General features: G+C 44.9%; 1 protein-coding gene across 8 annotated transcripts in view; it reads left to right on the top strand.

Annotated features, from left to right (window-relative positions):
• The first annotated feature begins 26 nt into the window (after positions 1 to 26).
• Positions 27 to 21,857, top strand: part of ep400 (E1A binding protein p400) — a 33,491-nt gene continuing 11,660 nt past the window's right edge. For 2 of the 8 annotated variants that reach the window (XM_080893329.1, XM_080893328.1), the window contains exons 1-29: positions 27 to 215; positions 1,370 to 2,721; positions 2,822 to 2,929; positions 3,040 to 3,124; positions 3,375 to 3,494; positions 5,149 to 5,543; positions 5,638 to 5,937; positions 6,192 to 6,377; positions 6,498 to 6,638; positions 6,726 to 6,798; positions 6,959 to 6,996; positions 7,091 to 7,148; positions 7,234 to 7,323; positions 8,139 to 8,252; positions 8,368 to 8,555; positions 8,665 to 8,842; positions 8,944 to 9,080; positions 9,241 to 9,410; positions 9,597 to 9,771; positions 9,865 to 10,001; positions 10,313 to 10,499; positions 10,678 to 10,847; positions 10,982 to 11,166; positions 12,544 to 12,843; positions 14,724 to 14,897; positions 15,377 to 15,514; positions 16,469 to 16,539; positions 16,668 to 16,957; positions 17,172 to 17,371. In XM_080893329.1, the coding sequence (XP_080749455.1) occupies positions 1,405 to 2,721; positions 2,822 to 2,929; positions 3,040 to 3,124; positions 3,375 to 3,494; positions 5,149 to 5,543; positions 5,638 to 5,937; positions 6,192 to 6,377; positions 6,498 to 6,638; positions 6,726 to 6,798; positions 6,959 to 6,996; positions 7,091 to 7,148; positions 7,234 to 7,323; positions 8,139 to 8,252; positions 8,368 to 8,555; positions 8,665 to 8,842; positions 8,944 to 9,080; positions 9,241 to 9,410; positions 9,597 to 9,771; positions 9,865 to 10,001; positions 10,313 to 10,499; positions 10,678 to 10,847; positions 10,982 to 11,166; positions 12,544 to 12,843; positions 14,724 to 14,897; positions 15,377 to 15,514; positions 16,469 to 16,539; positions 16,668 to 16,957; positions 17,172 to 17,371 (5,725 nt within the window). In that variant the 5' untranslated portion in view covers positions 27 to 215; positions 1,370 to 1,404. The remainder of the gene's footprint in view (positions 216 to 1,369; positions 2,722 to 2,821; positions 2,930 to 3,039; positions 3,125 to 3,374; positions 3,495 to 5,148; positions 5,544 to 5,637; positions 5,938 to 6,191; positions 6,378 to 6,497; positions 6,639 to 6,725; positions 6,799 to 6,958; positions 6,997 to 7,090; positions 7,149 to 7,233; positions 7,324 to 8,138; positions 8,253 to 8,367; positions 8,556 to 8,664; positions 8,843 to 8,943; positions 9,081 to 9,240; positions 9,411 to 9,596; positions 9,772 to 9,864; positions 10,002 to 10,312; positions 10,500 to 10,677; positions 10,848 to 10,981; positions 11,167 to 12,543; positions 12,844 to 14,723; positions 14,898 to 15,376; positions 15,515 to 16,468; positions 16,540 to 16,667; positions 16,958 to 17,171; positions 17,372 to 21,857) is intronic. The other 6 variants (XM_080893330.1, XM_080893335.1, XM_080893331.1 and 3 more) reach the window with 6 other exon arrangements.

The following is a 21,857-nucleotide window of genomic DNA, read 5'->3' as shown; positions in this document are numbered from 1 at the left end:
TTTTTGCTTCCTCGGATTCAGAACGGGATCCGGGTTACACAGCAGGCTGCCGCGGTCGCCATGTTGCTGAATGAAATTAACTTAGCTTCAAAACAGTGAATAGCAGCTATCAATATCAAGATTTTATTTTTCGCAGAATAGCCCGTGTTGCAGTATGTGACCTATTGTAAATATGACTTAGGATTTACGAAACTACTACAGAATCCCCATTCCCTGTAAGTAACGCCGTTGAAGTAATAACTGTGTTTATTCATTGGTAGCTGGCCTGTTAGCAAAAACAAGCTAGTCAATAGCATCGGCTAGCACGGGTTATTGTAATTACTCAAAAGCCATACACAGTGTTATTGTAAATGTTACAGGTTAATTTTTACATTCCATATTACTCTATTTATATATATTTGGATCATCCATTCACCTAGACCTGATTGTTCCGATACCTGCATTTATTATTTTTCATCGCAGCTAACCTAAGCTAACGTTACGCCCCGGAGAAATTGTAGGCGGGTGAAGCTAACATGTTAACAAGCGCTGTAAATATAACACCGTATCAAGAAACGACTGCTCTACGGCTGTCGACTGGAAATGTTGGTTGTAAATGTAATGTTGTTCTTACGGTGTTGAAACGACTGGGTTTCACTAACTCGTAAATTTCTCAACGCTGTTATCAAGACGTCGTTGTCAAACGACGTTGGCGACACCTCGGTACCGTTAAGGTACATCAGCTTTGTTTTAAATGGTCGTTAGCTTTGGCGGAATCAGTATCAAACCAAATAAGCCATATCGTTTTTACCACAGGACAATGTGTATATGCTAGCTGGCGTTCACCTGTAGGTGCAAACAGATGTAAAAAATAAACAAAAGCTGTACGTCGGTAAAGATGCTCTGATAAGACCTCCACCTGAATAATTAAGGGGTGTATGTAGGTAACAGTCCATGTCTTTCTTGCACACGATATCAAACTTTAATGACATTCGAGATAAGATTTACTGATGGCAGTGACTGATTTTTGTCTGTGTCATTACTTGTGTGCTTGTTAAATGTTCAAAAATAGTGTATGGAGAAGCTAAAAGACTGATTATTTATAACTAGACACAGTGAAACAAAAGAAAAACGGCAACCCTGGAAGACATTACGTGGTTATTGCTACCAGGGTCTCCAGTTTATCACAGGAAATGGGTATTACAGAGACAATCCTTGGTCCTGATTTATGTCATTTCACGTGAAGTTGTTGATATGTTGACATGTTATGGTTAATTTTCAGATATTTTCCTCCCAGATGACGAGCAAACTTTATTTCTGCATCACATATAGTCATTAAAAAGTAAAAATAAATAAAAATCATTTTTACTCTCCTTTGTTCTTTTCACAGATTATTGTGTTTAAAGATTGTAACCGTATCACGCAATGCACCATGGAAGTGGATCACAGAATATGCAACGACCGCTTCAGAGACCCAAGTCTGTCAGCGGGTCAGAAACAGAGGAGCAGCAGTCGCAGCCGACCATGGCAACTACACAGCAGCAAGCTACAGTTAACCATCCTCAATCACCTGTGACCCCTTTTTCCTCTGCTGCCAGTCCTTCAGCTCCTCAGTCACCCAATTATCAGATAATCATGAGTCGTAGTCCAGCCGCTGGCCCGAACATGAACATAACATTACAAAATGTGGGACAGATGGTTACTGCTAACCAACAAATAACCCTAACCACACTTCCCATCCAGAACCCCGCATCCCCAGGATTCCAGCATACGACACCTCAGTGGAGGTTTGAGCATACTCCACCCTCCTACATCCAGGTCACCTCACCTGTGCCCCAGCCCATTCAACCTCAAAGTCCTACCCAGCATAGTCCAGCCTCTCTGCAAGGTGTGACGAGGCCAACAGCTCCTGCAGCAGCATTGGGTGTGCACGGACAGAGTCCGACACGTTTTGTTGACGCTGGCATGTTAGTGAGGCAAATCAGTTTAGGGAGTCAATCAGGCAGTGGTCACTTTGTTTACCAAGAGGGAACAGGACTGGCCCAGATTGCCCCAGCCACACCTGGTCAGGTACAGCTGGCCTCTCCAGGAGCGCCAGGGTCTGTGAGGGAACGACGGCTTTCTCAGCCTCATTCACAGACTGGCGGCACCATCCACCACCATGCACCTCAAAGTCCAGTGGCCACCACTCACTCAGCTCTGGGCAGCCCTGGTCATATCACCACCTCAAACCTACCTCCCCAGATCAGCAGTATCATTCAAGGACAGCTTAGAAACCCTTTGATATTTGAGAAGCCTCAACAAGGTGTGGTTTCTGGAGTAGGAACCACAGCCACATCATTCAGTATACCTTCCTCTATACCACCCTCTAGCCCATCCCTCACCAGTCCATCTCAAGGGATCCCCAGCAATTCTCTTGCACCCACCAGCATGACTGTGGGCACTGTAAAGAAGCAAGCTGCCAAGAAATTAGAGGAAATTGCTCCTTCCACACCAGAGATTGCTCAGCTGAGAAAACAGTGCTTGGAGCACCACACCAAGAAGATGGAGAATCTGAAAGAAGTGTTCAAAGAATATCTGATTGAACTTTTCTTCCTGCAGCACCTCCAAGGGAACATGATGGACTATCTAGCTTTTAAGAAGAAGCCTTGTGTTCCCTTGTATACTTACTTGAGACAGAGTGACTTGGACCTTGAAGACGAAGAGGAGGAAGAAGAACAGTCTGAGGTTATTAATGATGAGGTATTACATCAGCTGGCTCTTGGTCTGAGATCAAATGTGTATTTCTTTCCTGTCATTCTGTTGAATTTTGTTCCTCTTTCAATTTGGTGTCTTTTTTCAGGTAAAGGTTGTTACTGGAAAGGATGGCCAGGCAGTGACACCAGTTGCCATAGCAACACAGCTTCCTCCCAATGTTTCTGCAGCTTTCTCTACCCAACAGCAGTTTCAGGTGATAGAGGAGGCACTTATTTTAAACATTTATTTTAATGAAATTATCTATAATGCCCTTAAAGTCTCTTGAAAATATCTCACTAATTTCATGAGAGGCTGTTTTTGCAGGGACACCAAGGAGCTACTTCTGGCACCATTACAAACCCTGGAGACATTGATGCATTTAAAAGGCAACAGGCTATGGTGCAGGCAGGTAGGGCAAAGATCGTAAACTCCTGTTTTATGTTGCTTTGTTTTCTCCCCGTTTGCTTTGTTTTCTGTTTGTTTTCTTTTCTCCCTCTAATTGCTTCTGCTTTTAGATATTTGGCATCCTCTACTAGCGCTCTGTGTTGAAGTCTTAAACCGAGGAAGGAGAGGTGACCTGTACGGTCTTCAGAAGGTCATTGCTGTGTGCCGAGTGCTTTTTTTTGCGTTATGAGGGTATTGTGTGTTTTAAATCCCAGATCAGGCTAAGAGGCCCCGGATTGACGTTGGTCGCCATGGGCTGATTTTCCAGCATCCTGGTGTAGCTCCTTTAGGATCACCTGGCGTTCCACTCCAGCAGCTTATGCCAACTGCGCAAGGTAGGAGTGCTTCTACCAGGCCGTTCTGTGTTCTGTTCGATGCTGCTGGACCTATGGCCTTTGCTCATACTAAGGAGATGTTAAAAAGGGAATCACAACATTCATCTTCTACAAACAAACTCCAAGCAGCATCAACAAACAGATCTTCCATCTGCTGGATTTCTCAGCAGTCCTCAGGAAGTTCAGGCTTAAGCTCTCTCTGTCAGGATAAATGGGGAAGAAGACAATCCAAGTCTGAAGAATGAATAGCCACTCAATGGGAAGATGCCATGTCTTATGATTTTCTTTTTTTGTTTTAACTATTGATCACCTGTCGTCATCCATCTCTTCTTTTCTGAAGTTTGTTCCTGTTTGTCGTCTTTATTTGGAAAGACCTTCCCGTGCTGATGGATTTTCATCTTATCTGGCGGTGGATCACAGAAAGTGGGAAGCCTGTGGGAATGAATTCACTTTCCAATGGGTTTTGCTTGATCTCCCATTTTATGAATCCACATGTCATGCTTCCCTTTGGTTTCCCATCGTCATTCCCTCACACGCCCCTCTTCAATTGTCCGTCTTTGCGTGAGCCATCAACAGGAACTCAGAATCATCAGTCTTCAAGACTTTTTATTTATCTCATGTCCACTTTTAGTTTATTTCCTTCCATGTTTTTTCATGACATTTTGTTCTGACTTGGCTTCTTTCCCTCAGTCTAAGTAGGAGGGGAATCATTTGGAGGAGTTGTGTTCACGGCACAGGTGTTTGCGATTGTGGTGGTGTGGGTGTGTCAGGGCCAGGTGTTGATGGCGTCTAGGCAAGGTGGTGTGACGTGCAGGGAGGTAAGGCAGGTGATGCTTTAGTGTGCACAGCTCCGCTCAGGCCTGCTATCTGCAAGACCCCATGTCTGTCCTTTTGCTCACCTCTGTGCTTTGTCGCTATGTGAGGCATCCAGATGCCTTGGTTACGGCTAGAATGACATTGCTTCATGCATGCCAAACATACAGTGTTTTTGTGAGTGTCTGCTTTAGTTCTTTCCCCTTACTTCTCCCTGTCTCTTTGTTTTTTGAAGTTCTTTTTTTCATGTTTCTTTGTTACATTTTTTTTCTTTCTAAAACCTTTCTTCCTGCATGAGTAATTTTGAATGTTTTTTAACCACATTCTCTCAACATTTGAAATGCAAGGTTTTAGTTTTGCATTAATCAAAGTAGTATTTTATTTGAGAGACATGTAGATTTTCATATTGATTTCATTTCCTCTGTAATCATTTTGCTGTATGAGTTTCATTAGTTTCTGCTCTGATCATCAGGTAGTCGTAGACTCCTGTTAAGTACAGTACATGTAGTTCATTAAGAGAAGGTTCTGAGGAGCTCTTATAGCTGAAACTCAAACAAATGTTTAATAGTTAAAAGTACAATTTTATATTCTACCTTTTAGACTCAAAATATATAACTTCTATAAGGGGGTCTCTCAAATGAATATTAAGGGAAAGCTGCCGAACACTTAACGGCATCTATTAATCTGTATTGTAGGAACACAAAGGCATTTATTTAAAAAAACAAACCAAAAAAACTGCACATTGGACAATAACATTAACAACTCATTTTTTTTACCATTTGTCTCTGTGTCACTTTCTATACTACTCTTTTATCCTATACTTTGGTTACCATGTATACAGGCGGGATGCCGCCTACTCCTCAAGCAGTCCAGATCGCAGGACAGAAGCAGAACCAGCAACAGTACGACCCATCCAAAGGCCCTCCAGTGCAGAATGCAGCCAGCCTGCACACTCCGCCTCCTCAGCTGCCTGGCAGGTTGCCACAAGGTGCCCCTCCTATGACAGGCTTGCCCATGACACTCTCCCAGCAGGCTCAGTTAGTAGAGAATCCAACTCAGCCAGGGGGTCAGCTGCAGGCACAGGTGAAGGTGCAGGCAGGGGCCGCAGTCCTGACCACAGTGAACCCCCACACACAGCTCCAGGCCCAGCTGCAGCATCAGATGCAGTCAGGTCTTCATCTCCAGTTGCAGCCCCAGCAGCAACAATCCCAGGCCATTCTGCAGTCCGGACAAGCGGTCAGTTTGTGTGACGTGGTCAGCCTCCATACAAATTGACTAAAAGACGATACTGTAAACTTGATATTACCAGTGTTTTTTCTTTGCTCTACAGACAGTAGCACTTGCTCGCCCCGGAACAGAGTCAAACCAGGCAGTTCAGAGGATTATGACCAACTCGGTATCAATGACATCTGTGTCTCCTGCTCCGCTCTCTGCTCTCAACTCTGTCCCAACCCCACATACTGCAAGTCCTCTTCGTCCTGTTGGTTCTAACGTCAACCCAAGCACCCAGTCAAAAATGACTGGAACCAATGGCATATCAGCGGTCAAAATAGGTGGCTTTGGTCAAAGCACAGCCGTGCAGCCTTCACAGGAGGGTTCTCAAGATAAGCAAGTGGAACAGGCCAAATTGGTGAGTACCATAGTTTGGATACAGATGTCAGCAGTTGGTTAAAAGCGTTGCCTGGAAAAGATTTGGTGCCTTTTAATGTTGTCATTGCATGTTTTTTGTTCTTTTCAAGTTTGTCATATTCCACATCAACAATTCCTGTTGATGTCCATTATTTTAATTTTTTTGATGTTCCGTTGTTGTGCATTGTTATAAATGTATTTAGTAAGTTTTAATCTTATCAACATATAAAGTCTAATGGACCAAATGATTGCCAGGAGAGTCAAGTGCATCAGCGCATATCTGAGTTAAGGAAGGAGGGCCAGTGGTCTGCCAGTAGGCTCCCTAAGCTTGTGGAAGCCTCACGTCCAAAGTCCCACTGGGACTATCTCCTGGAGGAGATGCAGTGGATGGCAGCTGACTTTGCGCAGGAAAGGAGGTGGAAGGAAGCTGCTGCTAAGAAGGTATGACAAACGTATAATAATTAACTGAAGAAAAGAAGGGTATATCACAAATTGACACAAAAACAAAAAGGAGGAAACCGTCAGAAAGACAAACTCGTGTCTTGTGTGTCTCTGCCACAGCTCGTTCGCACATGTGCCCGTTATCATCAAGAGCAGAAGAAAAGTGAAGAGCGATCAAAGAAAGAAAGGGAAATTCATCTTCGTCACATTGCCAGCACAATCGCCCGAGAGGTGGAATTCTTCTGGTCAAACATTGAACAGGTGTGTTTGTTTATTCTTATGTATAAAGGTTTCAGGACATATAAAGATGCCAAATATCTGTTTTGAGTGAAACCCTTTCCCCATCAGGTCGTGGAAATCAAACTCCAGTTTGAAATTTATGAGAAGAGGCTCAAAGCACTTGGCTTACAAAAAGCCAAAGGTACGTCCCATTGAGCAGGTACTGAACATGAGAGACAGAACATTTGCTCTGTATCATCAGCTTTTACTTGCTGTTGCTCCTTGTTCCAAGCTAACACATGGTAGGTTATCTGGCCTGGGACAGTTCTTTTTCTATTAAACTTGTTTTATTTGCTTTACAGTATCCGGTCAGTCAGCAGCTGAAAAGGCTGATAAAGAGGTAGGTACTGCACTGGCATACCAATTAATAATAATAATATAGAAGCACATATCGTGTCTAAGATAGTTTTACAATTATACGTTTTCTTTTGTAGCAGGTGACCACTTCAGTTAGAAAAAGAAAATCTAGTTTGTCCTTGGTTGATGAAGACAGTAAGTGTCAAATAATCAAGGTATATATGATTAAAAACAGAGTAAATAAAAAACAAGGATTTATAAAGACTGATTTTCCTTTTAGTTACAGATGAAGAGAGCACCATCGAGGAACAGGAGGACATGGAAGGGGAAACGGACCACAAAGCAGAGTTGGTTGACCTTGCCAAAGATGGTACTTACTTTAATCTTTCTCTGTACTATTCTCTATTTGCAGATTCAGGATAAAGGAAGAGAAATTTATTAGTGTGTTATTGTCTTGCTACTGCTGTGTTTATTCAGTTAAATTAATTTTTGGTGTAATCTAATGGTGCTTAAAGGGACAAGCCTTGTTGGAGACTAGGTGATTTCATAAACTCCACTGTGAGCTTTGAGACACAACACCACACACATGTCATGTGCAGGCTGTGCCTCAATTAAGAATGTTGGTTAGAAGAACTCGTAAACATAATAAACCACCCACAACTGCATACCTACCTCTTAAAATACAACTGACTGTTTTGTTTTATTGACGGCACAGAGATCGGTGAATTTAAAGTTTGACCCACCATGGCAATAAACTGTTACAGAAATTTTGAAACAGCTTAGGTAGTCTACAGGCTAAGAGATAGTTATGTCAGGTGATTATATGGCAAATATGATTAGACTATTAATTTAATATTCCACTTTTCACAAATTATGCATCCAGTTCTACAGATAAGCATCACCTCTTGCTGAAGCTCCATAGTAATAGTATTGAATTTTCATCATTTTTCCACCTCTTGCATGAGTTGAATTGATTTCAGAAGATGAAACAGTATATGGTGGATCTTGATTGGCCACAGGATGGTGCTGAAATACATTGGCAGTTATATAGATGATTAAATTACTAACGCGCAGAATTATACATTTTTGAGTTTTTTGCTACTTAGTTAATTAAAACCAGCAATTATGAAGATTAATTATCTTTGTTTCATTTTTTTAAAAAACGTTTTTGTGTTCGTCTTGCAGCTGAGATGCCCCTTGATGCTTTGATGAAGCAATATGCCGGTGCCTATACTGACACCTTTGATTGGCCACAGCCTGGTTCTCACAGTGATGAGGATGAAATGGAAGAGACTGAAGGCAAGTTTGTAATTATAAAGTTCAACTGTGCAGATAATTTTTTGGGGGGGGTTTTTCCCGGCCATTTGTGAATGATGAGATTCCAACATACCTCCACTTAATTTTTATTTTCTAGAAATAGAATGTGCTATCAGTCCACCGGAGGCTGTGCTGATTGACTCCCTTCTGAGTGTGGACCAGTACCGCGGTGCTGACAAAGCCGCTTCCTCTGACTCTGATGGGAAACCCTGCAAAGACATAGCCGAAGTAGCTGCAGCCACAGAGCTCATCCTGCCCAAGGGCAGCTTCAGAACCACTTCATCTGTGAGACACATTCAGATACTCACATTCACGCATTTAAACAAAAGAACATGTTTGTTTTGGTTTGTAGTTTTTTCAAACAAATTTTTTTATTCTCTCTTTTTTTTACTAGACCCGCAGCCCAGCTCCTTTTCTATTGCATGGGTTTCTGCGTGAGTATCAGCAGATTGGTGTGGACTGGCTTGTCAGCCTTTACAAGAAGCACCTCAATGGCATCTTAGCTGATGAGACGGGCCTTGGCAAGACTGTACAGACAGTTGCTTACATGGCCCACTTGGCTGGGCAAGAGGGTATGTTGGTGTTTGGTATTCTTTTTGTTTTACAATATTGAACCTTTTTCCTGTATTTATAAATTTTGACTGGGATAAAGACAACTGTGTTTTCACCACAGGCATCTGGGGGCCCCATCTCGTTGTGGTAAGAACATGCAAGTTGTTAAGTTGGGAGGTGGAGTTCAAGCGTTGGTGTCCTGGCCTTAAGATCCTCTTGTACCTTGGCAACAGAAGGGAACGGCGGTCTAAAAGAAGGGTAATTTCTTGTGTATTTAAATACAAAAATATCATTGATATGATATTAAAAAGTGCTTTGAGGTGACTGTTGTGATTCAGTGCTATATAAATAAAATTAAAGTGAACTGAAGAAAAAGTGTTTTTTAAGTTACCTGGTGTATATGGTTTTTGATCTGCAGTGGTGGGGGGAAGCCAACAGCTTCCATGTATGTGTTACATCCTACAAGCTGCTGATGAAAGACCAGAGTCATTTTCTAAAGAGAAGGTGGAGGCACCTAGTCCTGGATGAGGTGCAGCTCATCAAAAACATGACGGAGAAACATTGGGAAACAGTTTTTGCTCTCAGAAGGTAAGCTTCTAAAATGTTATTATTTCTAGTCAATGTGCATGTTGTTTTGGGTGAATTGCCTGATGAGATCAATTCAATGTGAGAAACTTTAAGGCTGTCTCTATGAAATTGCCCTAATTTTTTACTGGATCGTTAAAAAATTGCTCAGCTCAGAATGAATGACAGATATTTCTGTGCATTTTCTAGTGAGCAACGGATTCTCCTCATCAACACTCCTCTACAGAACACTCTTAAGGAGCTGTGGACCATGATCCACTTCCTTTTGCCAGGAATCACCAGGCCTTACTCTGATTTTCCTGTTAAGGCGGGCACAGACCAGAACCAGGATTACTGCCACAAGCTAGTCATCCGCCTACACAGGGTGGGTATACCACCAGCACTCTTCTATAAATCTGTGTTACTGTGGTGTTTTCCTTTAAATTAAATATGAAAACCCTGTTACTCGTAACTGTAGATGATTCAACCTTTCATCCTGAGGCGCTCGAAAAGGGATGTGGAGAAACAGCTTCCCAAGAAGTACGAGCACATCCTAAAATGCCGACTGTCGAACAGGCAGAAGAGCCTTTATGAGGATATCCTCACTCAATCAGGGTAAAATATTTACCCCTCTCTCACAGTTTCTTTTGACACACAGCCCAGTTTATGGTATAATAAAGTTTTGGAAAAATAGCACATCATGAACTGCAATTAGATAGTTCTTTTCATTTCTATTAGTGTGTATTATGCATCCATGGGACATCAGATTTATATTAACCTGATCTTTCTGGTTAGAAAAGATACTTTATAATTTATAATTATATTGTGTCTGTTCTTTGGAGAAAACTGTAATGTGTCAAGGGAGACAGGTTTTGCACATGTCAGTTTTCTATAATCATTTCTTCTATGTGGCTGTGTTCCCCTAGAGCTCAGGAAGCACTGAAAACGGGTCATTTTGTCAGCGTGCTGCAGGTTTTGATGCAGTTACAGCGAGTTTGTAACCATCCTGAGCTGGTGGCACCCAGAGTGTCCAGTAGCTCCTATTTCTTCTCCTCTCTCGAATATAACGTGCCATCACTGGTGCTGGGAGCAATTCAGACTGATTCGAGTAAGGTAAGTGTTTTAGTAGCGCTGCCAAACATTGTTAATGTTAATGGTACCAAGAGCAGTCAGTAAGTACCTGTAATATAAAGTCAATCCATGACAAATTTGCATAATGACTAATCTTAAAGTGACTCTACACTGTTCCACTTCTGATATTTTATCTATTCCTAATTTATTATCTCCATAGATTGCCAACCTGTCCATATTTGATCTGATCAATAATGAGAACAGACTGACCCGGTATCAGACTGAAGAGGCAGTACCCAAACTAAAGGTTACTCAGCAGCTCATAGAAGAGATCTACAACAATCCAGATCCCCCGCCAAGGCCCAAACCATGTCCAATAAAACCAATGAGGTCTGCGATATAATCTTCAAATGCTCAGATAGAATGAAATGTTCTATGTAAAGATCTTAACAAGTTTTAAAATAAAATATAACCTCAGTATTATGGCATATTTAAATCCTGTGCATTTGTTTTTCTCTGATTAGATTGTTCCAGCCAGTGCAGTATGGCACAAAACCAGAGGGCCGCTTTGCCGCCTTTGCAAATGCAGCAGGTCAGCGTCCTCCAATGAGCTCTCCTGCTACTGGCACCTCTCCATCCATCAGTCAGGCAGGCCAGACCAGGGGCAAGTCCCTGGTCACTACTTCATCAACTGCAGCCACTGCTCCTGGTAAGATCATTTCAGGGGCCCTATCCAGTATAGGACAGGAAATTAGATTCTTACATTATCTAAAGGATTCCTGGTGGTGTCCACTTCAGACTTAAATAGTACCTTTTACCTCTCATATTGTTTTTTTTTTTTCTTCACCTGTAAATAATGTGCCTAAACTAGTTTTAAGCTTGTGATGTGTGCAGTGTTATTTTGCATGATTTTGAGTGAGCCTAATGTACTGTTTAACAACTATTAATAGGTAGCCTTAGAGGCATACATTAGTGTTTGAAGCTCATTAAGAACTGTACTGCCTGCACATATTTTATGCACAGTGCTGCTATTTGAAAAAGTCAGATGCTTGTCCTTCAACTTGGTATACTTTGACTGAAAAGTTTTACTTTAAGGTTTCATATATTTAAATTTGTACTTCCATGCAGCAGTGGTGGGTTGGCAATATTGTTTTCCCCTGATATCAGCACAACCTTTATGGCAAGGCTGAATATAACACTCACTACTGGTTTCTGTCCTCAGTGACGACTGAGGATTAAGGAAAAGTCATTATATTTTAACAGAGGATGCAATGACAGCAATGGTAGACAAGTCCAATAAAGAGATGGAGGCAAAAGTCAAACATTGCAGACTTGGCTGTTACTGACTACACTTTCACAGATTGAGCTGACAGTTTAAACACACACATTTCCCATCACACCAGCTTTTACCATAGTGGTACACAAAATTCACAGATCAATAGTCATCTCAGTTTTTCAGTTATTTCAGACCAATGAATAGATGCAATGATACATTGACATATTTTTCATTCATATTTAAAAACAAGTTTCAGGTTCACATTCAGGTTTCTCTATTTAACTATAATTTCTAGTTTAATAATTAATTACCTTAGACACTGTCATACTGTCAACAACGCTGCCAAAAATAAAATATTAGATAAATAAAAATATCCATTAAGAGAAGTACACCATATGTATAATTGCAAATACATAAAGAGTGCAAATACATACGTTTAACAACATTCATTGACATTGCACACCATCTTCCATCTTTCAGTGCAAACACTGACAAGAGCTTGTGAAGTCTCAGATAGTTGCAGATGGAAGTTACGCCCGACTGTTCCCATTTCTGTCTTCTGGATCACTGGACATGCCCAAGTGTATCCATTCTTCCCGTACTGAGTAGTTGGGACCAATGCACATATTTTAAGTAAAAATGTTTGCAGTTATTATCATTGACATCAGTAACAGTCCTAATAGTCGTAGCTCAGTTGGCCCACCACTGCTGAAGGAATTTATGGAAAAACTGTTTGATCATACTGATTTGACTAAATATTGGGTTACCCCTAACATGGAGTCCCATACCCCATTGCCTTGTACTTTACAGTGGTTGGAGCAGCAGCTCAGAGAGCCCAGGCTACAACTCCTGTCAGCAGCAGCAACAGCACTGCAGCCTCCACTGTAGCCTCCTCTGGGAATAGTGGCATTGGACAGCATGTGTTGGGGGCTTCCCCTGTGGCCTTAGGCCAGAGCTTAGCTGGCACAGTTGTGGGATCTGTTGCTCCCAACAGCCAGCCTGGATTAACACAGGTCCCCAGGTCGACTTTAGCCCCCAGCCATGCCATCCAGCCCAGCTTAGTATCCCAGAGGCTGGTTCTTACATCCCAGGCCCAGGCACGGTTGCCTAGTAAGTGGCCTGCCCTCCCCCTCTGTCTCAGCATTTCCCCTCCACCTCTGGCACTACAGTACTGGCTGCTCTTCACTGAAGCCTTTACTCGAGGCACTGCTGATATGTGTTCACTCAGGAATTCTGGTTAAATATCTTGTATTGATTATGGTGGGGGGGGGAAAAGTCCTCTAAAATTAGATCTGCAGCCATATCAGCAGCATCTCCACAGCCATAGCATTCCCCAGTTTCTTTCTTAAAACCTGCATGTACACTATGAATGTACACCACTGCACTATTTAACTTATGTTAAATCCTTGCACTTCCTTATAATATTTTTTTCTTCCACGTACTAATATTCTTTTGTCTCTTGCATCAGCCCAGCTGCAGGAAGAACTCCCAAAGCTTTGTTTCTGTTTTTGCTGTCTCTTTAATTGTTATTATTTTAGTCTGAGCTTCAGCATGAATACTAAGCATGTGAAAATGGCCCCACAGTCAAGACCTGAGAAACTGCAGTATTTAAATATATTTTTTAAAAATGAGAAAAATTTAATAAAACTAATTTATTTATATAAGTCTTAAATGGTTTCAGAAAACTTTTCAGAGTTTTCAGAAACCATTTGAATTTGGTTATTTTTCAAGTAAATTTTAGGTATGATTTTATCCTAGGATGTGTAAAAATCCTAATGTGTGCAGAAGTCAGATAAACTTCACTTAAGGATTCATGCTCCACCCCCCACAAGTAGAAAAGTCACTAGTTCGAACACCAGGCATTCAAGATAAAATCCGTGTGTCCATAAAGTGAAAATGTATCCCATCAACACCATGGCAAAGAAGGCCCTTAATCACAAGGGCGTCATTGGAGCTTCTTGATGGCCAAGACAGCAGACTGTACTGGTTATACTGGTCAGATTACAAAGGGTTTCATTCTCAGTGAATCTACTTTGAGTTTGTAGTACTTGTTTGGGGTAGACAAACATCCAAACACAACAACAAAGAAGAGGCTAAGCTGGGGGCTGTAAATCCATTGATCTCTTCTTGGAATTGGTTAAAATCAGCAGAGAAAATATATAAATGTAGCTAAGTATCTAAGACATGCTTTTAAGCCCCTTTTCCATTAGTATCTCCTTGGATCGACTCAGATCAACTCTACTTGGATTGACTGGTTTTCTATTACAGTTTAGTAACTCCTAATGTGCCTGGTGTGTGTCAGAGCATCCCACAACGTACTGACTGACCAGCCAATCGATCACATGCAGTCTGACGATGTCACATTTTACTACCTGTTCGGATCGCTTGGAACCCCGGACAAGCAGGTACTAAAAACGCACCTGGTCCCAGATACTTGGACCTAATGAAAAACCCTGAAAACCGTGGTGAACCGTGCTGAGTTGTTTGGAGTACGTACTAGTGATAGTAAAGGAAAAGAGGCTTTAGTAATCCACTCTTACAGTTTAACCACATCAAACGGATCTGCTATGGCTTTTGAGAGCGCTCTCCATCACCATCATCAAATAAAGAAATCTCTTTTTGGCAAATGCTGTTCCATTCTTGAGCAGATATTTATTATCAAGGTGCAGCAAAACTGTTCTGATGACACATGGTGGCCCAGTGTAACCCTAACCCTTAGACACTTTGTGTGTCCCTCCCTCCCCCCCTCCTCTTAATTAGTCACTTTTGAGTTTCAGGCTCCCTGTCTCACCTGAGGACTGTCCTTAGGCATTTTCTTCCCCTTCTGTTGCAGAGAGGAGCTGTGCTCGTTCCACTGATTAATCCACCCTGGTTCTGCATGTCTTGTCTTTTTTTTTCTTCACCCTTTAACTAACTCAGTATATTGCTTTGGAACCATAAAAAGACTTTTTAGTGCTATCTGTGTTAAAGTTTTTTTTTTTCTGTTAAAGGTGGAGATGTGGTGAAGATTGCCCAGCTGGCTAACATAGCAGGCAGTCAGAATCGAATCTCCCAGCCAGAGACCCCTGTTACTCTGCAGTTTCAGGGCAACAAGTTCACTTTGTCCCCAAGTCAGCTCCGTCAGCTCACCACTGGACAGCCCTTGCAGCTCCAAGGTACACTTGGTAATGTATATCCCATCGTCACACTTTCTTTCCTCTCCACATATTTTTCTTCGTTCCTTGTTTTGTGTCCAACTGACTCATCCATGTAATTCTGTTGCTTTTATTTGTTGTCAGCAAAAGGTTTTTGTAAATTTTAAGACATTATTATAATATTCTGGATGTTCCAATGTGTAAAACTCTTACCATATATTTACAACGTCCTTGGTCTGGTTCTGGTGCCTGACCTATGCCTTCACCTGTCAGACTCAACTAAGTGTGAAAAAAAGTCAGTTAGCAATTTAATATGTCTTGAATACAACTGCATTGAAATTTGTTTATTCGACTTTTGCTTTAATTCCTGTTTATGTCATCATTAAATCCTTCATTCAAAAACCACGACAGTTCTTTTAATTCTAGAATTTAGATTTTCACATTTCATGCCTGTGTTATTTTCTGAGTATGCGCCACTTAATTGGTTGCTTAATGTCTCATGCATTCAGGCAACATCCTGCAGATTGTGTCAGCTCCAGGGCAGCAGATTATTAGGCCCCAGGGATCCATGGTAATGCAGACAATGCCTCAAGCTGTTCCTGCCTCCAGTGCCTCAGCTACCCCTGCAGTGTCAACAGCTCAGCAAGGTGACTTGGAAACAGTGAAGACTCTGCATTATTGTTTCTACCTCTTAATCGGTTATTTTGAAAACAGCTGACATTATAATTACATCTGCCATTATAGTTCTGACAGTTGTGTGACATAATATGCCAGTAGGGCTGCCACAAACGATTATTTTGATTGTTGACTAGTCACAGATTATTTTTGCGATTAGTCGACTAATCAGATCATGCATCCATTGGACGTACAACGTACAGCTTATTGCACCAGCGTGCGTCTCCGAAAACGTCGGAGCGCTTTTGAAAATATGTGGTGTCCTGATAAACTGAGTAGATATTTGAAGTTTACACGGCTACATTCTCGCCTGAAAATATGTTAAACGTTTATTTTGTGACCCAGAAAGAATAATAAGAGTAATATTAAAACTAATTAGCTGTCGCCATTGTTGGAAACTGAGCAGGGTCGCGCTATGAATTCTGGGATAGGTTGGGCCACGAAGTATACACCCAACCCATCCTTCAAATCTGGGAAAATGAAGCGCGCATTTGTCGGCTGCATTTGTCGGAGTCTTTGAATCTGGACAATTTTCGTTGTGTCACTGTAACGTAATCGGCCTACTAATGCAGGCACAGGAGGATGTGGTTCCTGAATTTGGACACGGCTACGATACCGGACACTGCTTCTTCTTCTTTGGGGTTTAACGGCAGCTGGCATCCTTGTACATGCAGTGCTGCCATCTTCTGTTTCAGTCTGTTATTACACTCTTAAATACTACTACTTATTCCTGCGTCCTTTGGGATCTTACAACGCTTCAAACAACGCGTCGACTATTAAATTAGTCGTTGACGACCGTAATCGTGACTAGTCAACTAACCGTGGCAGCTCTATATGCGAGCTTGGGCATATAATTGCACCTCTTGTCCTCCTTTCCTTCTGTTGACACTGTGGGTTTTTTTTTTGTTTTTTTTTTTTTTTTTAAGCGGTGAGTACAAATACAAATGCCACGTCAGCCCCCATCAAGCCGCCTCCTGCAGCTCACGCTGGTTCTCAGGTCAGCACATCACTTTGCAGAAAAATCCTATTTATAATTTCAGTTTTCTGTTTCATCAAATAATTTTAGTCTAGTCACATTACAGGAAGATCAGTTCTGATTGTACCATCTGTCACTGTGATACTCAGGAGTCGTCAGAAGAAAAGACTCAACTAATGAAAGAGCGATTGAGCCGTCTCTTCGAAGCAAATGAGCAGCGCTGCAGCCGCAGAGTGTTGTATGGGTCAGACCTGCTACAGGCATGCACTTTAGGTTCAGAGCCCGGTAACTCTGCCCTGACTGCTGGAGGCTGGAGCTGGGTGGGCAGAGAGAGCTGTATCAGAGCCCAGAGAACCTGCGTGGCTACCACCTCTGCATTGAAGTCCTCTCTGCACTCTGTGGACGACTGTCTGGAGGCTGCCAGCAGCCTTTTCAAAAGGTACTTGAGATTTGTTTGTTCTGTGTTGTTATAAATCCATTCCATGAATATTTTACAGCGTGTCCTAATATTTTCTTAAATTGTATTATAGCTACAAAGGTAAAAGAAATGACCAGCTAAGATTTTATTGTTGTATTGCAAATCAGTTTTTAATTTTTCCTCTTTTAATCCAAATATCTAATGAACATCTATGCTTATATGTGCTGCCTTTTAGACTGGTATGCATGGTGCCTCCAGCTGTGGCTTCAGCTCCTCACCTGTATGCAGCCGATCCCCCAGTTCCCTTCAGACTTGAGCAGAAGTCCCTTCGCCGTCGGCTTCAGGAGGCCTCTCTCCCTCACAGCGCAGACATCCACTTAGCATCCACACATCTCTTCTGTTGTCCTGACTTGCAGTTAATGCAAATGGACTCAGGTTAGTCCATGTAACACACCATTACACCTGGTTAAAACAAACAACTCTGACCTCTGATTTTGTTCATCAAAGGTGAAGAAGCACCTTGTTTTAGGCTGTAACTCAAGAACTGGTGCTAGTTTTTACAAGACTTCACAAGTTATTAGTATTCAACAAAACAAAAGTGCTAAATATTTATTTATATTCAATAATTTTGACTTTCACCATTATCATTTAAAATCAGCAAAAGATGAAACCTGCAGTTCCCTTTCAGTCGATTCACTCGGTACAACACATAAGTATGGGATATCACGCCCTCGCGTGTCCTGGCTGAAGAAACCTTTATTCACGCCTTTACGGCAGATGACGTGTGATGACACGCGCAAGGCCCCGCCCGCACATATAGCCGCTGCCATCACCGTCATCCCTCAGTTCTTACGCTCTTCACCTCGCTGAGAACACCTCTGCTGAGTTGGGCTAGCTAGCTACTGCTAGTTAGCTCCGTTGTCTGCCAACTTGAACCTAGCTTAACTGCCCCTGTTGGTGTTAGCCTCCACCGCCCAGCTGGTGCGTAGGCTGCCCGCGGAGCGCTATTTTCAAGTTTTTCTTGTGCAGCGTTTCGCTTTGCGTTTTGGGAATGGACTCCAAACCGAAGCGAGCAAAGCAGAAATCTTCTGTTCGCCCCTGTCCTCAGGGATGTGGTTTCTCTTTGCACGACAGCGACCAGCACGATGCCTGCCCTGTCTGCCTGGGGATCGTCCACGCTAGGAGAGCGTTGACGGAGCCCGAAGCTTGTGCGTTTTGTCGCCAGCTCCGACGCTCGACCCTGGAAAGACGGGTGACGTTTGTGGAAAGAGTGCTGGGACGCTCGGCTGTCGCACGGCATGACCCTCTTCTTTCCGAGTCTGGAGCCCCGGCTTCGTCCGAGTCCGAAGACGAAAATTTTCAGGTCGATGTCCCCGCGATTAGCTGGGCTGACCACATGGAATACGTTGACGGGTTAGCCGATGACGGACCGGAACCATGCAGGAGCGCTGACGGGCTTCAGCCTGGGTTGAAGCCCGCCAGCGCTCCCCAGGAAGACGATGACGTGCTGGACATCGGCCTGGACATCCATGGTTTGTCGGAGGATGAGCAGGAGAGCTCATTGTCGACCCAATATGCCGCCGCTGCTGCGCCGGTCGGCCACGATGACACCTCTCTTTTCTCCCTGTTTCGCCGTGCCGCTGAGAAGCTGCAGGTGGACTGGCCCTCTCCTCCACCAGCTCGGAAGCCGTCGCGGTTTGCGGGTTTTTTCCTTCCACCGGAGCCCGCAACGGCCAAAAACTGCCTCCCCATGTTCCCAGACTTTCTCTGCGAGCTAACAGCGTCATGGGACAAACCTCTGTCTACCCGCGTCACTGTGCCCGGCTATGGACAGTACATGGAATTGGACGGCGCCGAGGGAGCTGGTTTAGCTAACCCACCCCCTATGGAGCCGTCTCTGGCTGCTTATCTGGCCCCGTCCCATAACCATGGTGTCGGTGGCCCCGCAACTCTGCCGTCCAAGCACTGCAGATTCTCGGCCTCGCAGCTGGAGAAGATTTATCGGGCTCAGGCCGGCACCGCTCGAGCCATGAGCTCCGTCACCATGCTCCAGACGTACCAAGCAATGTGCCTGGCGGAGCTTGGATCGCTGGTTCCGGAGGACAGCCCGCTGTCACCTCTTCTTAACGAGGTTAGAGTCACCACGGATTACATCCTCCGTGCGTCTCGCTGTGCAGCGCTCTCCCTGGGCAGAGGGATGGCTTCGACAGTGGTGGCGCAGAGGCACCTGTGGCTGACCCTCTCCGACGTCCCTGATAGAGACAGAGCTGTGTATCTGGACGCACCAGTGTCTGCGGCTGGGTTATTCGGACATTCACTTGAAGCCATTCAGGCTAGATTCGATCTGAGGAAGAAGCAGACGGAAGCTCTGCGCGACATCATCCCCAGACGCCAGCCCAAGCCCACTGCTAGCTCTCACAGGCCCGCCGCTCCTCTGACAGCTGGCAAGAGACCGGCGCCCACTGCTGGAGTGGGAGGGCCGCCGGCGAGAGCACGTACTCCGGCCCGAGCTCCACGCCAGTCGGCCTGGGGCAAAGGCCCTCCCCCGGGCCCCCGACGGGACCCGACGCCCAGGAGGAAGAAGCCTCAGCCCTCCTAGCTGTGATTGCGAGTGGGGAAGGGATCCGGCAGCAGGGAGACGCTGCTCTTACCCCTCTGTTGCCGCACAAGAGGTGCCGCTTAAGTTCTGTTCAGGTTGTCAGCCCCAGAAGGCGCTGCACTTCCCTATCGCGGTCTCCCAAGCACATAACCCCTGCACACGGTTCAGATGTGTTGAATGTTCAAGCGACCACATCGAGTGTTCCCGCTGTTTTTCATTGTTATGCCCCGGAAAAGGTGCACCCAACAAAATGTATAAATGTACATGTTCCCATGTTGCAATCAATAAAGAGTGTTGTTTACTCTCAAACAATCTCAAATGCTCAACCTGCAGGCGAAATGAGCCAGGTCAGGCAGGGGATGCAGTCCCCTGCAGACACACTGGGGGGCGACGGCGCCCCGCCGTCAGTGCTGCAGGCCAGCCGGCTGGCTGCTCACTTCCCTCAGTGGCGCGCTTGCGCCCCCTCTCCGTGGGTGCTGCAAACCGTTGCCATGGGTTACCGGTTGCAGTTCCGGGTCAAGCCGCCTCGTTTCCAAAGAGTCGTGAACACGATTGTCAACCCCGAGGCAGCCTTGGTACTCAGAGAGGAAATACAGGCGCTATTACAGAAGAGAGCAATACGGGTGGTCCCCGCTTCGGAGACGGACAAAGGTTGGTACAGCCGTTATTTTGTCATTCCGAAGAAAGGGGGAGGGCTTCGTCCCATCCTCGACCTGCGAGTCTTGAACACGTACCTGCGAACGTACAGGTTCAAGATGCTAACACTCAGACAGCTCCTGAGTGCAGTCGGCCCGGGAGATTGGTTTGCGACAATCGATCTAACAGATGCTTATTTTCATGTCGCTATACACCCGAAACACAGGCAGTTTCTGAGGTTTGCATTCGAGGGCGTAGCCTACGAATACCTAGTGCTGCCGTTCGGGCTGTCGCTCGCTCCCCGCACCTTTACGAAATGTGCCGAGGCAGCGCTAGCGCCCCTCAGGAAGAGGGGCATCCGCATCTTGGCCTACCTGGACGACTGGGCTCTCGTGGCTTGCTCCAGAGAACAGGCGGAGACGCAGCTGTCGCGGGTTCTGTCACACATTCAGACACTGGGGTTCTCTGTGAACTTTCAGAGGAGCTCGCTAATCCCAGGTCAACAGATCGCTTTTCTCGGTCTGGAAATATGCTCTCTTTCCAGCCGCGCACGGTTGTCAGAGCACAGAGTGGCCGCGTTTCATCGCTGCCTCGCTCAATTTCAGCTGGGACGCAGACTGCGTTTCCAGACGATATTGCGCTTGTTGGGCATGATGGCATCTATGATCGCCGTAGTGCCGCTTGGGCTGTTGAAAATGAGAGCGTTTCAACGCTGGACTCTCTCTCACCGTTTGTGTGCTTCGCGTCACCTCCGGAGGAGGCTGCCGGTAACTGCGTCTTGCATGCTAGCTCTCCGTCCTTGGAGGGAGCCCGGGCTACTGCACCAGGGCTCTCGGATTGGGAGGGTGTTGTTTCGCAAGGTGGTGTCCACAGATGCTTCCCTAAGTGGGTGGGGAGCGCTGTGCGAGGGTGCGTCAGTGAGAGGGATCTGGTCCGCGGCTCAGCGCCAGCTGCACATCAACCACTTAGAGCTGTTAGCAGTGTTCTTAGCTCTAAAGCGTTTCCGTCCAGTCCTGCAGGGCCAGCATGTCTTAGTCAGGACGGACAATTCAACAGTGGTGTCTTATATAAACAGGCAGGGAGGAACACGCTCTCTTCCCCTGTTGCAGCTGTCTCGCTCTCTGCTGTTATGGTGCAGTGTTCATTTTCTGACTCTAAGAGCCACCCATGTCCCGGGCCACCTGAACCTGGGGCCGGACCTTCTCTCCAGGGGGGGTCCTCTGGTGAGAGAATGGAGGTTACACCCTTCAATAGTGGCTCAGATTTGGGATCTATTTGGCGAGGCGCAAATAGATCTTTTTGCTTCCAGGGTGAATGCTCACTGCCCCCTGTACTTCTCCATAATCGACCACGATGCACCCTTGGGCTTGGACGCGCTAGCGCACCAATGGCCAGACGTGCTCCTGTATGCATTTCCCCCAGTGGAAATGATATCTCCAATTCTGGAGAGGGTGCGTCGGCATTCCCTCTCTCTGATCCTGGTGGCCCCTTGGTGGCCCGCGAAGTCGTGGTATGCAGAAATAATCAGCCTGCTTGCAGCAAGTCCTTGGCAGCTTCCTCTCCGCAGGGATCTCCTCTCTCAGGCGGGGGGGGGAAGTGTTTCATCCGCGCCCGGATCTGTGGCACCTTCATGCTTACCTGCTGAGAGGTTAAACTTGGTTGCTAAGGGTCTGCCACCTAGTGTGG

The sequence above is a fragment of the Rhamphochromis sp. 'chilingali' genome, assembly GCF_963969265.1.
Source record: "Rhamphochromis sp. 'chilingali' genome assembly, chromosome: 10".
NCBI classification, from domain to species: Eukaryota; Metazoa; Chordata; class Actinopteri; order Cichliformes; family Cichlidae; genus Rhamphochromis; species Rhamphochromis sp. 'chilingali'.
This window is presented reverse-complemented; position numbering and strand designations above follow the sequence as displayed.